This window comes from Mauremys mutica, chromosome 7, assembly GCF_020497125.1.
Source record: "Mauremys mutica isolate MM-2020 ecotype Southern chromosome 7, ASM2049712v1, whole genome shotgun sequence".
Lineage (NCBI taxonomy): Eukaryota > Metazoa > Chordata > Testudines > Geoemydidae > Mauremys > Mauremys mutica.
In genome coordinates, this window is record NC_059078.1 from 86,570,961 (window position 1) to 86,585,864 (window position 14,904).

General features: G+C 42.0%; 1 protein-coding gene across 18 annotated transcripts in view; it reads left to right on the forward strand.

Annotated features, from left to right (window-relative positions):
* Positions 1–14,904, forward strand: part of COL13A1 (collagen type XIII alpha 1 chain) — a 166,711-nt gene that overhangs the window by 96,333 nt on the left and 55,474 nt on the right. For 10 of the 18 annotated variants that reach the window (XM_045025545.1, XM_045025550.1, XM_045025556.1 and 7 more), the window contains 6 exons: positions 5,864–5,980; positions 6,404–6,445; positions 8,547–8,573; positions 9,381–9,416; positions 11,875–11,937; positions 12,820–12,846. In XM_045025545.1, coding sequence (XP_044881480.1) covers positions 5,864–5,980; positions 6,404–6,445; positions 8,547–8,573; positions 9,381–9,416; positions 11,875–11,937; positions 12,820–12,846 — 312 coding nt within the window. The remainder of the gene's footprint in view (positions 1–5,863; positions 5,981–6,403; positions 6,446–8,546; positions 8,574–9,380; positions 9,417–11,874; positions 11,938–12,819; positions 12,847–14,904) is intronic. The other 8 variants (XM_045025555.1, XM_045025562.1, XM_045025557.1 and 5 more) reach the window with 1 other exon arrangement.

A 14,904-nucleotide genomic window follows, 5' to 3' on the forward strand; every position in this document is an offset into this window, starting at 1 on the left:
CCTGAGTGCACAGGCAGACAGGAGCATGTTTGGAAGTGGAAATTAGATACAGCAGAAGGGTGAACAGAAGACCCAGAGCTTTAGTACATGGTTTTGATTTGTGAGGATCAGCTTTGTGATGTAGAGAGGATTCTTGTCCAAAACGGATCAAAAGCTGTTGTTACTGTTAAACAAGGAGACACAAAGTGCAGGCTCAGCATATTGTGAGGCAAAAGTTCATCCCCTCTGCTGATCAGGGAACATCTCAATTCATTCGCAAGTTGGGTCATGATGATACAGAGTGTCTTTGTGAAGCAAAAGAAAATGAAGGATCTTGAACAAGTGAGACGGCTCCTAATAGAATTCTGCTTTGCTATAAAAGGGTATAAGTTCACAAACTGGTCTTATTCTCTCACTGCTGTTCCTGGCAGGAAATGTGATGTTGATGAATAGGTGATGAACTTTGTCTCTGCTTGGGGGGGACTCCTTCACTGTTGTGCATTGACCCCTCCAACCAGTTAAATGGTGGAATCCCACAATAGCTTGAAGGAGCAGGTCTAACGAGGAGGAAAATGGCAAGATTATTAGGGCTTTTAAAGGAACATGAAGGACAATCTTGGGGTAAGGGAAGAAAAGGGGATAACTATGAACTGTAGCGAGGGTAACTGTATAGTCACCAGTCTTTGTAATTTGTAGAGAATTCATTGCAGATTTATCTAGTTACATGGTGATGTCCAGAGAAAAAATATATTTCTTGTAATGAGGGTCACAGAAGTATGGAGCCGCAATTGCCAAAGAGCTCATGTGACAAGAGGAGCTTTAAAAACATAGAGCAAACTGCTGTCTTAATAAGTGCCCCAGATCTAATAAGGACCAAGTGAGAGAAACAGCACTGTCCCAAGGGAACTCTGGGGAGAAGAATATTTATGTTTTGTTACAATAAAGATTATCTGAGGAGGGCAGCAGAAGCTGGCACAATAAATCTCTTGGTAAGTTTCCTTTCTGAGTTGAGCAGAGATAGAAAGCAAGAAAGAACTGATAGAATGGTTGGGTGTGAAAGACCAAGGGGGTAGCAAAATTATATTCCCTTCAAGGAAAACCAGAGCCTTCCAAGGCCCAGCACAGAGGTATTCCTTCCTGTGTTTAAAGTATAATACAGAAGAGCTCAGAGGTTTGCCAAGCGGTACCCGATGACAAGTATCCCTCCCTGTGCCATTCACAACTATCTCTCAACTGTGGTTTATGCTCATTACAGCCTTTCTTTTTCCCTATCTTTTCATTTTCTTCATTGGCTGCTCTCTCTTGATGTCCTACTGACTCCTTTGCCTTGTGACCTTTGCCCTGTGACCTTTGGGTTCGGTCTTCTTCTTCAGCTGTTGCCTCTCCTCAATTCGGTGCGGCTGGCTCCACCCCCGGTTATAAAGAGACGCACTTTCCAGGTAGCCACTTTTTCCTCCTTGCCTGTTTTAAGCCTACTCCGAATCGTAAGATTAATTAGCTTCTTTCCTTCCTTTGAGAAGGGGTTTCAAAAAGACTTTGGCAGAGCCAGGGGGCTCTCTTTAGAATGGAGCACATATTTGGTGGGAAAATGTGTCTAAACAGAAACATAGTGAATCCAGATTTTTAAAGTAAAACAAATTAAATATGAAACATATGACTCGAAGGAAAATGCGGTAAAAAAGGAGGTAGTGTCATGGATAAGCCTAACTGCTACCTTAAGGAGCCAGTTCCTGCATGCACAACAACAACATCAATGGCTGGTCAGAGATCCCTTTTTGAAATTTAGTAAGTGCTGTAAAACCGGTGCAAGAAGCCATGCTTACTAGGCAAACTCCTGTTTTAAAACATACTGAGCCACCTCATGTTATCAGCTGATTTTTGTCGCTCCTTTGCATGGTCATGTCAAACAGTTTTCACTGTGTATGAGATATAGAAAGCAGGATGTCTCAAGGGATGGGTATTCCCTATAGAGCCTTTCATTTCCAGGCTACTGGTCTGTGCCCAGTACAATTTACCGCTTACCTAGAGTTATCATCTGGTGTTTTTTCAGCCATGTGAAATGAACTGGTGCTGTCAGCCCAGTTTCTACTGGACAGGTGTTTACATCACAGAAACCACCACAGCTGGCATTGGTTGTCCCCCTAGCTGGTAGTCTCAAAAGAGAAGCAAAGGATTGAGCTGATAGAAAGATTTTTAAAACCAAAGTTCATTTCCTGGGCCAGGTAGGGAAGCTTGCACGGCTGCACTCCATTCTATACCTGGCTTCATTCTCCAGGACTGTAAATCTCATAAGCATTACCAAAAAAAATGTGAATTTGAAGTATATGATTCATTTAGCTTCTGTGAAATTGACTCCGTAAGCAGCAGAAAATGTAAGCCCACTCCGACAAATCCTGCCTCCCCACAGCAGAATAGTAAGTCATATGAACTCTGGGAGCCAAACATTTGGAATGCTAGAAAGAGCTGAAGCTGTAAAACAAATATGACCACCAGTAGTTGGAAGAAAAACTGCTGCTACTTTACACTACACCAGCAAGAGTGTTATAACAGAGAATTTGTTGTGGGGGGAGCAGTGGTTAGCTGCTAGCCCTGTTAGAGGGAGAAGAGAACATTGAATCCACAAGGAATATCTAGGCAACTAATTGGTGTTTAACAAAACTGAAAAATAGCACCAATTAATGGCTAAAAATATTAAATGACATCTGATAAGTATGATATCTGATCTCCAACTTACTCTATCTACCCAGTTACATTCCAGTTAAATCCTAAAGGGTCTTTCCAGGCTGAAAGTACTAATAAGAATATAATTATGTAGTAACTAAGCTTTATGTGTCTAGGAGTCTGTCTATATGGAGCACTTGCTTAAACAAAGTCCCCTGCAAAAAAGCAAGGACACTGCAGTGACGGCATATGCTTTGCTCAGGCATCCCACCAAAGAAGGTTGCCTGTGTCTTTCTGAAAGCTTGCCAGCTGCCAGCGTGAATTTCCATCAAGGCAACTGGGTTTAACATATATACACACATTAGCACCTTCTGTGCCCTGGTGATCACAAGAAGTGGATAGCTACATCCAACAGAGGGCCCATTCCAGTTATTAACAATCCAAGTAGTGGGAGACAGAGCAGGCAAATAGGATTAGCAACTGAAAGTACCAGCGAAGTAGGGTGACCAGATGTCCCGATTTTATAGGGACAGTTCTGATTTTTGGATCTTTTTCTTATATAGGCTCCTATTACCCCCTACCCCCGTCCCGATTTTTCACATTTGCTGTCTGGTCACCCTACAGCGAGGGCTAAAACACAAAGAGGTGAACTTTATCACCTTAGTACGCAACTAATAGTTTGTTTTCATATTCATAAGGTTTTTTGAATGTGTTTTTTTTTTAAACTATGCCAAATCCAAAGGCTTGATAGCTCAGCAGGTTAATGTATTCCCCGTCCGCCTGGCTTAACTTCAGATCCTTGTCAGGTCAGAAGTGAAAATAAATGTAGTCTCATCCATGTTTGGAACAGTGAGTAGGGTGTGCTCAGAAGATGTGTGCCAGGGCTAGCAGTGTAAGTCAGGAATAAGAGGCAATAGCAAGGAGGTCTCGGGCAATTTTGTAGTGTGCCACTGCTCAACTCTATCCAAGGCTATTTGCCTCATGTTTTTATCAGAACCAAATTCACACCAAAAAAAATATTTAAAGGTGTATGGCTGACAGTCCTTTAATGACACTGGCTATAGAATACATTCAGCTCAAGGAGGCTCATGTATCTCTATGGAAAGACCCCAGGATGTGCTAGGAAACTGCTTACAAAAAGGGGGAAAGATAAAGCTCTTTTTTCCTAAGCCGTAGCGTGGGCAGGGTAAACAACCAGCTATTGTGATTGGATACGGAGGGATATTACAGAGGGGAGGCCGGGTCACTAATGGGCTTGAAATGTTTCATTTCAACTTTCTCATTTTGATTCATATAGTTTCAACTTTTATATTATATAAAATATTAACTATAATATATAAATAGAATATACCATATTTAATATAAAAAATCAACAGAAAATGGATCAAAATGATAAAGTTAAAACAAAATGTTTTGACATTATCAAAACAAAATGAAATTCAAAACAATTTGTTTCACCTTTTTCCCATCAAAAAAACTTGTTGAAAAAAACATGTGGATGTTGATTAAACTGCATTTTCCAATGGAAAACTGTTTTGTCGAAAATATTTCGACCAGGTCTGCTGCTAATGTGACTGGTGCCCTCTAATGGCAGTGCCCTTATACTGACTCGCCACCAGCTACCAAACCCTCCTTCATTCAGGTTAAATCCTCACCCCTCACAGTGTTAGCATCTCCATTATTATAAAGCAGTCCTTTTCTGCTGGTCAGTGTTGTTCCTTACTAGTTCTAGGAGAATTCACTATGGCTAATGAAGTAATAGCTGTGGCCATTCCTTGGGCACCTTGAACAAGCCTATTTTTATGTAATGCTTGTTGTTAGTTTATAAACTTAAGGACACTGAAGGTAGGAAGAGGGATCACATAACTGACTTACAAGAACACATACCTATAGCATAGATGTACCATTGGTACTACATGCACAGGATATGTATTGCATGCATTGTACACACATGTGGATAATGACTGCATGTGAGTGGAACCACATTGTATCCAACAACTTCATCTTCTGCGCAGTACAAGTTCAGCAGAGACAATGCTCTTTATCTCTTGTGATATAGCCCCAAACCCATATATTCATTTTGAATAAATTACTACGTTGTATTTCAGGCCTTCCAGTGAGATCACAAAGAGAATTTTGTTGAACTTAAATCCTGCCACTGATATTAGGACTTTGTGATACTGTATCTAAGGAGAGGGAATGATAAAAAACGAGAAAGCAGGGAGCTTAACTTGAGTGTCATGGTCCCCTAGGAATTTACGGGATTAATCATTTATAGATCAGCATTCTGGTATTTAAATGGGATCCTTCTAAATCATTACCTTCTCACCACCAGCCAGTTATGACTCTTGATTCCCCCACCCTGCGACAACAGAGGTAAAAGCCATATATGAATGCTTCAGAATGTTGGGGAATCCAAGACACTGGCTGTTGAGGTGGCATGTGATGGCCCAGCTACAAAAGGTTTAGTTCAGATAAGCACCCAAAAGTTTGGATGCTTTTGTGCACCTTATCCAAATCAAACTGATTTTAAGTCTCACAAGAATAGGCTTTCTGAGGAGAATCCTAGGTCTTCCTGTTTCTGGCAGGCTCCAACTTAAAAGAAATTAAGAAAGAGCAGACACACGCCAAAACTGAGAGAGTGTTGTGTAATGATTAGAGTATGAGAAAAAATTACACTGAGGATTCATGGCTTTGCCAGTAAGTGACAGAGTGATCCTGTCTTGATTTCTCTAAAATGGGACTGAGAGTAGTCCCCTATGTCAGAAGGCACTGTGAGGTTTCAGTGATCACTGACTGGACAGTGCTTTAAGAACCTCACATGGAAAGCGCTCAAAGATTCTTGGGGGATTCTCAATATTATTATATAAAATGAATCACACTTTTTTAAACTTAAAAAACCAATTTACTTTGTATTTGGGTTGCTCCTGGCACTATTTTAGTATCTGAGCCAGTTTTCACATTTCCTCTAAGTGAGCTCTGACTAGGAGCTTTAAAATGTAGTTGCAAACTAAAGGGAAATGGCTCCCATCAGCCACCCAGAAAGACCATCAGAAGGGGACCTTTGCCTGAGTTTTGGAAACCTCTCCTGCCACTAACTGTAACTTGCTTGGCTTCTCTCTCTTTCATTTGCTCTGGCTGAGCTGCTGTATGTCACACATCCTGGATGCTGGGCTATGGGTTAAGCCTGCCTGATGGTAATCCTTGTTTTAATGAACCTCAGGGCGAACAAGGACAGGCGGGGATTCAAGGTCCACCAGGGCCACCTGGTCCACCAGGGCCAACTGGACCATCTGGACCAGCAGGAAATCCAGGACAACCTGGCCCAGTTGGGCCACCCGTAAGTTTAAAAGAAACCAAACAAGCAGCATTTATCCTTCCTCTCCCCTGATATGCATGCAATTTCCTTTGCCTTTTATTGTCTCCTCTGAGCCGGGTGCACTGACCACAAGCAATTTCTCAGGGCATGGCTGGAGGAAAGAGTTCCCAGGCAGACAGGGAGGAGTTCTATGCCTCCAGCTATCCCTATCTGCACACACATATGTGAGACGGTGACACCAGTGCCATTTCCTCCTCTCCAGCCTATGCCATGGGGAGGAAGTAACACTCCGGCTGTAATTAGCCTGCTCTCAGCAGAAACCAGACTAAAAAAAGCCCTTGAAATCTCTTTGATGTTCTCTCCTAGTTCTATTCCCAGGCTGACAGCAAGAAGCCTAGGAAGGTGAAAATACTGTCACTAATATTCCTTTCCTTCTCACAACAGGGCAAAGCAGGGGAGCCTGGAAAGGCAGGCAAGGATGGAAAGGTAGGTTCAGTAGAGCTGCCTCACTCCTCTCTTGTGCATGCAGCATTCATTGCATGAATGCAGCCAGCTCCTTAATGCCTGAGGACGTGGAACATGCCTGCAGGGCTGAACCAAGTGTTCAGCAAACTGGGCGACTGCACTTAATGTCTCCATTGCTGTCTGTTTCATTCACCGGGGGTCACCTCTGCTGGCTCTGCTCTCAGGGTGTACCCAAGTTCCTTGCTCAGGGACCGTGGGGAGGCATCTTAGCATATTTTCCCATGGTAAACATGATCAGAAGCACTTTACATTGAAGTCTTCTGTCCAGAAAAGAATATATACAGCATGGCTAGTGCCAGCGCTAGCTTTTCCCAAACTGATCCACCCTCAATGAGCCTCAAACCTGACCTGGACACTCTTGGGGGTGACAGGTAATTTAGTCTCCACAGACTTTCAGTCCTTGGTCTCTCTGCCAAAGAAAATAGCAGTTATGAGGTTTTACAAATGCTGACATCTGTCCACTAGGAACTGTGTGAAAGCACCAAGTCATTTCATATAGGCCACCAAACAACCATCAGTTACGCATGAACTTTGGTCTTTGCCAATCTAAGATGGGTTGGAACTAGCAACCTATATGTGAAACACTCCTCAGATCATTACCCTGTGAGCCCCTCACTTCACCTCTGTGTCAATACATTTTTATGTAGCCTAGAATAACAGTGTCTAGGGACTGAGTAATTGAGAAGAGATGCTGATAATAAGTTAGGGATGGAGGAATGGAGAAAGGTCATAAGGATCTGTGGTAAAAAATCACCCGGACAAGAACAGCAAAATTAGGGCTTGCTTATGCTGATGCCTAACTTTTGGTTAGTGCTGTTCACATGCAACAGAATACAGAAAGCCTCAGTAAAGCCTATTACCTTCTATTTCTTTAGTAGCACACGAAACAACTACTCAATTCCTGTGTCTAACAATGAGGAGCATGGCATTCTGGCATGCCAGACACCTAGTACTTAGGAAATAAAGATGCTTTCATTCCCCAATTTTTTTAATAGCTGTTACAAACCTGCTTGCAGAAAAGGGACATGCAGTCAACAGAGGAAAGGGAAGCCTCTTTGTGCATGTTATCTACAGGCAGAAGACTCAAGACTTGGAAAATCCCCACTTTTGACCTTTCAACCCAAAGTAGCCATCTGAATGGCCATAAACAGGCAAAAATACTGTAAACTCAGGCCGTAGAACATATGTGGGGTATCCGTTCCATCTGTCTCATTTGGACTGTTTACATCACAAGGGCAGCTGCCATATGGAAATTTTAGATATTAACATTTATATGGCATGTATAGTACCTATTGCTTGATATGTGTGCAGATTGAATGGCTATTTCTAATTTAGCACAGCTACTGGTCTCCCTTCCTTCTGAAAGTCTTATGAACATATTCCCACTACTAGGAAAGTCAAAGAAAACCATGTTCAGTAAAACCCATGCTTCCTGCCCCTAAAGAGTACTTTCAGACGTGTAGCATGCCACACAGGTAGATTTCCTTTTTAATGAAGAAAAGAACAGCTCTATTCAAAATCGAATAATAGCACATTCCACCATGAAGAAAGGATCTTTCTGTTATTCCACAGTGCATTCTAAAGGACAGGTAGTATATATCAACTCTCTCCCTCCCTTAATTCCTTTGAGATCACCTAGTTGCGTAAGGAAGAGACTACCCATTTATTGAATACTACCAGTTTCCAGTTGTGATGGTTTTGTTTCTCCAGTGCGTATACATACAGTGAGCTGGGAATGAGCTAAAAATAGGCAAGAAAAATAAACCAGATCATATTCTGGAACCATGACACGTTGGGCAAAGTAGCTTGGTTTTCAAATTTACTGAGACAAAGCCTGGTGGTTTGGGATAGTATTTGTGGGAGGGAGACTTGGCTGGTATTTCCATACAGTTTATCTACTCAACAAGAATCATTTTTGCAATGACATTCTAAAGTGATGAACTCTTTAAAATCAAGCTAGGCAGCGATTGATGTCACAGTAGAAAAATAATTACCTGCACCCCACTTCTCTAGATATTTGCAGTTTTCCCTACCTCAGAATGTGTTCTTATTTTATCTACAGGGCTTACCTGGATCCCCTGGACCAAAGGTGAGACATTTTTCATTATCTGTAAGCATAAACGAGGATAAGAAGTTTAAAACCCTTAGCATAGATGTGAGCAAAGCTGGGCATGATCATTGTGGAAAGGTGGGGGAGGAGGGAAAAAAGAGGGTTGCTTCATAATACTTCTGAAAAAGTTCATAACCAGACTGAAACATCTTATTAAGGGCCCAATTCCAGACTCCTGGCTTATTGTTTTCAATGGAAGCTTTGTCTGAGGGAGGAGGTCATCATCAGGAAATATTGCAAAAAAATAAATAAATTGCAAGACATGTCTTTGCTGGACTTTACCATAAAACATTTACCACATTTTATGAATTTATTTTGTAGCCATGTTGCTAATTTTGCCAAATTTCCCGTTTTTACTTGCCAAACTTGCGAAATGTCACTGACAAAATGTGAGATTTCTTTTGCCTAAAAAATCCCCAGTTTGCTTTCCTTGAGATACTTCAGACAGAGCTGTAAGATTAAGCAGCTTTAGGACAGATTAACTGTGTAAATTGAAAGCAAAACCAAATGATGTGCCTTGCAGTGTGTGGTGCAGCTTTCCTATTATGTTGTAATTCATGCAGAGTAAAACTCACTCCTGTGCATTGGACTCAGACAGGATATAAGCCCTGTTTTGAAAGCTCCAGGGGGAATAAATGGTGTCTAGGCCTCATTATGGTTCTCTGCACAAGGTTGAATTTCACACTCAGTGTCCTATTTTTCTTCCTGCATCTGCACAGGGAAAGGACAGGGATTTTTCCTTTTCAGCCTAGCATCACCGGCTTGTCTTCATTTTGATTTTTGCAGGGAGACCCTGGAATTCAAGGATACCATGGGAGGAAGGTAAGAGGGGGAGGTAAACTTCTGAGCAACTGGATGATCAAGTATCTTAAAATGCATTATAGTGAACCAGAGCCTGGTGGGAGTGTAATAGCAGAGAAATGCCATCCTTACCACACACATTCACACACACCCCACCAGAGCTCTTCCATCATTTCCTGCAATGAATGACTTGCTGGCAGAGGCTGGGTATGGAGGAACTCTGACCTCCCCCATAGCCACCATTCCTCTACCGTTCCCTGCACTGACTCCTGCTAAGAGAGCCGAGTACTGAAGATAGTTTCAACTCCCCAATAGCCACTACACCTACCTACTTCCCTGCAGCAGTTTCTTCTGGGAGGGGCTGAGGCAGGAAAAGCTGTAAACTCCCCTATAGAGTCACTTCTTCCTGGCTGAAATTTATTTTGTGCACCCATGTGTGGACATCCTCCCTCTCCACCCACCCAGTCTGAATGGAGGTTGGAACGAGCTATGGCATTTACAATCCCCCTGGTATGTATCGTTCTCCAGATTAAATGATGGAAGGTTTGATTCAGCCACAGGTTACCAGGCAGAAGCTGGTATTACCCAGGGCTGTGGATCTCTAGAATTGAAAGGTCTGCCCAAAGGGTAGTTGTCCCAGTGCAAGGCACATGCACTCCCTATATTTTATGGGGCACAGAGGTGACCAGAGCAGCCCTAAAATGATATGGTACTGGCCAGAGAGGAGCATAGCCAGGATAACAGGGGAATATGTTCATTCAAGTCATTCCCAGGCAGCTGGATTCGGATGAAACTCCAACAGCACGTTAAAGATACTCCCCTGGGGAAACACTGTCTGCCTTCCCCTGAGGTTAAATCCCATCCTAGGATGTGGCTAGCCTTGCCCCAGCAGTGCTGAATCCGCCCAGAGAGTTTAAAGGACAGACAGAGAGGGGGAGAATGAAATGAAAGAGGATAAAAGGGGAGAAATATTGACAAGGAGGATGAGGGAGTGAGAAGAGGAAAGTGAGTATTCCCAACAGCCGGCAGTTGTATATACTGTGTTATCTATACGTTGTTTTATGCGTGCTCTGTGGGTGAAGTGGCAAGACCTGAGAGCTTTTTAATTAGTTCTGCATAAACTGAGAAGTTTTTGTTATGTCAGGAAATGAAAATTATAGCCCCTGTGGACAACAGTCTATTCCTGCAGACACACACAAAATTTACTGCTTCTTCTTTCAGCAAACTGTCGGTTTTCTCATTAACCATCCATCCTTCTCCTTGCGACATTCAGGAGGCTTCTTAACCTTCGAATGTGCTGAGGATGTCGCTCATATGGCATATTAGTGGGTGTTTGTACCTGGATCTTTTCCTATGGACGGCAGTTAATCTGGTTGATTTATTTCTCAAGCAAGGGGTCTGAATTCCTTTCATATTATGAGAAGGGTGATCCCAGGTCTGGGATCCATTAATGGGGAAGTGTGCAGGAAACACAAGATTGAATGAACGCAGAGGAGAAAGTCCTCCCCACTGAGTCAACAATGAAAGGAAAGAGAAACTTCTATACTGCCCTTACATAATGGGCCGACTCAGGATTTGGAGAAATCTCTCCCTCCATTTTGATTTTTTGTATTGAAGGTAGTCTTGTGATACTAGGGATGTGGTGACCATATCTTCACATTTAAAAACCAGGATACTTTTGTGGCAACATGTTTTAGGGTCATAAAATACCTAGGCAAAAGGCAAAAAAAAATTTTTTTTCAAGATGTGCTGGTGTCACTACTGTTAGCTTCTGACTCAACAGCACCACAGGTGTGTTTCTCAGAATGGAAGATTTTTTCCAGTAACTCCCCATTCTCAATGAGTTTATAACTGAACATCAAACCAGGGTAATTAACATTCACTTTGAGCAAAAAGAACAGCTTTGATACTCTCTACAGTCATGCAGTCATTATCTTCACTCCAAACACTTCATCACATTGAATAGTTGCACCGCTAGATTGCTTGTTCTTGGTAAACGCTTAGGAAATTCTACTCAATATAGCAATATAGCCTGAACAAACATTTTCTAGTTATTAAAAATCAGCAACCCAACATGATGGCTGATGAAATGAAAAACCAGGACTTTTCAGGCAACCCAAAAGAAGTTCCTGGGGCACTACGTTGTGAAAAACCTGGACACGTGGATATATAGTCACTTCAGCCATGGATAAAATGTATTGTATGAGGGATTGGAATATGTGTTCCTAGCACCTAAACACTGATGGGATCAGGCTATTTGTGAGGAACTGTCTTCAGTGTTCCATCTCTCTTTGCTTCTTGCTAAGCAGCATGTCTCTCAGGGCAGGGTAAGAAGGCTATGTTGCCACATGTATTATGGGACTGTTCTCTGTCCTTCCCTCCCCACATCTTTGTTAATATTTCTTGGTATACTGAAGGCCCCTTTTCTTCCTTCTGACTGTGTTTGCCTCTCCCTCCATTTTCTTGCTTCTCTTCTCAGGGTGAGGTGGGTGAGGCTGGCCTACCAGGTGCACCTGGCCTTCCTGGACCTATTGGCCCCAAGGTAACCATTAAACTAACAATTCTTAGCTAGTCAGTACCTCCATCTGCTTAGTGCCGCTTATTGCCACCCAGACATGGACCCCTTTTACAGAAACACAAGTATACAGGGGTGTGATACAGTCTCAGATGACATGGTAAGCAATGTGATATAAATGTCTAGATAGACTCAATAGATTCTTTGCACACTCTGTCTAGATGACATACAAGATCCAGAGTTGTTTTTGTTGATGGGGCCTGGACAATTGTCAGCCACTGGCCTCAAGGCAAGAATGATTCCTTGCTCTCTGGAACCAGGGCCAGGCTCCAATGTGCTCTGTCACTTGTAGATGTTGTAATGTAATGACTTGTATGTGCACAGACTATTATCCTCTGCTGGAACATGACAGATCTGGCAGTTAGTGGAGCTGCTCCTTTACATAACCTCTGGCTTTGGATACTGGAAGTGACCGAGTGACAATGCCTTGGATTTTCAAAAGGGCCTCAGGTAGCAAGGCGCCCAACTCCCATTAAAAGTTAGTTGGATGTAGGTACCTAACTCCCTTCGGCTCTTTTAAAAATCCCAGTCAATGCCTCCAGTGGATACTGATGAATGTCATAGACATTGATCACCTATGTGTTCATAGAACATTCCCATGCACCCATTTCTCCTCTACACATTGTCTTGCATTGGTGTGCAAGGATGAACTGAAGTCAGCCCTCGAGATGCTACAGTCATTGTGCTTTATGCTTCGGTCATTTCTTTGTAGCTACAGCATGCATGTCTCATAAGCTAAGCTCTATCGATTACTTTCTATTGTCATTGCTATTAAGATTATACTGTTTTTCTCTTTTTGTTCAATATGTCTATCTACGTTTCTGCTCTCTCTCTGTTCTCCTTGCACAGGGTGAAAAGGGGGACACTGGCGTGAAGGTAGGCATGGGAAACATGGTTTTCTACCATATTTTAAGAGACAAGTTGCTATTCAGAACACTGTATTGTAAGTGGGAGCTGGGCCTGAGAGAGACCTGTTGGATATTTAATGGAATACACATATGAGCTGTGATTAATCACAAGCAGACACGCCATGTCCTGGATCTTTTATGCACATGCAATACAAGCTGTCTTTAGCCACTTAGTGGAATTTGATTCTTACCAAAGAATTTCTCCGGCTATGAAGTTTACTAATGATTTGTTACATCTCTGTATTTGAAGGGATGGGCTGGGGTTTCCTCATAAAGTTTGGTTAGCTGACACATCAAATCTACTCAAGCTCTGCAACTCTGAGGCTGAGGTTTGGCACTATTCTTTCAGTCTCCCTCTGTTTCTAGGCTGGACAGCTCTTTTTACAAGCTAACATGGTTTTCTGCCCATATGTTATCTATTTGATTAAAATTTATTGCACCTACATATTTAAAATATATTACTCAATACAGACTGTTTAAAACTTTACAACATTGGCCGTTTTCATGACAGTCAAAGCATATTGTGCCATACCATATATTTTAAGTATAATGAGAAAAGGCCTGTTTTATAATATTTTACATACATTAACTCTGACATATATATTTAAAATATTTATTATGTGAAATACATTTTATTAATCATGCAACAAATGTACCCACATAAATTTTTCCTTTGTGGGGGATTATCATTCTAATGCACTAAAGGTTCCTTTCAACTATACTCTCATGTGTTAGAATGAGTTTAAAGGGGTCTTCTTGAGGGATCTGGGGTCTCCATTTAATAGCTGTATATTACAGCAACAAATGATCTTCCTTTTAAGATCAACTAGAGCAACACCGAATAGATCTTCTAAATCATTGCTTTACGCAGATCCTACTCATAAACAACATCTGCATGTAATTCAAGATCCTTCCACACATCCATTCTTACACTGGTGTAATTTCATTGACTTTGATGGACTTAGTCCTGATTTGCACGTATGTAAATGAGAGCAGAATCAGACCAACAGAAGATGGGTTTTAAGAGCTATGAAATTACTGGGTTCTGAACAACTGTATGCTTTCTCTTTAAACTAATAGGTAGAATGCGTTGTGGATGACCGAGAGCAGTATATGGTCCTAAATGAGGAAAAATGCTATAAGCAGAATCCAAGTCCCAAGCCTGTTTTTATTCACTTGTGTCACTGCTATCAGTCACCTGTTCCTCATGCACTCTAAGTACATGGATTAATAGGCCTTTGATTCAGTTTCTGGAACCAAAACCAAAATTGCCAGGTCCCAACTCCAGACTAAAATAACCCTTCAATAACAGATGACAAATCTGAGATGGCCTCTCAAACATTCTAATCCCCTTTGTCAACTTTAATTGCATTGATCACTTGCCTGTCTTGTATTGTGATCCTAGGAGCTTATCACAAACTCTCCTTCCCATTTCCTTGATGTCTCTGGACAGAAACAGAGACAAGAAGGGGGACTGGGAGTGGTAGCTGCTAGTCTGAGGCAGACTGCATGGAATGGAGAGAGAAATGTGGTAACCTTTCTCTCTAGTCATTTACATTTTACAGCAAGCCAATGTGTTATTTTCTTTTGTGCCATAAAAAGAAAAGCTTCTTCAAACCTATCCAGTGATCTCTTTTGGTCAGTTACTCACACACACATTCACAGATGCAACCTCCACATTTTACATTGGAAAGCGATGGATAATTGTGACCCGGGAAATGTATCCTTGCTCTTATGATCCTTATTCAATCCAGGTTCCCCCCGACTCCCCCAGCAACACATTTTGGAATGGGATCATCAATACACGTTCTAAAGGGCCACCTTCCCATCCCAAGTGCAATTTATCCCTGTTTATTAAGACTCTTCCATTTGTTACTGCCATTCTCACTTTGTTCTGGGTTCTCTTATTTCCCCACTCAAGAGGAATAAGAATAACAGCAGAGCATGAGATCCCAGACTAGCAGTAAATCAGCAACCAATGTACGTTGAGACAGTGCATGTGTTTGACCTCCCTGGAGTAGCTTCT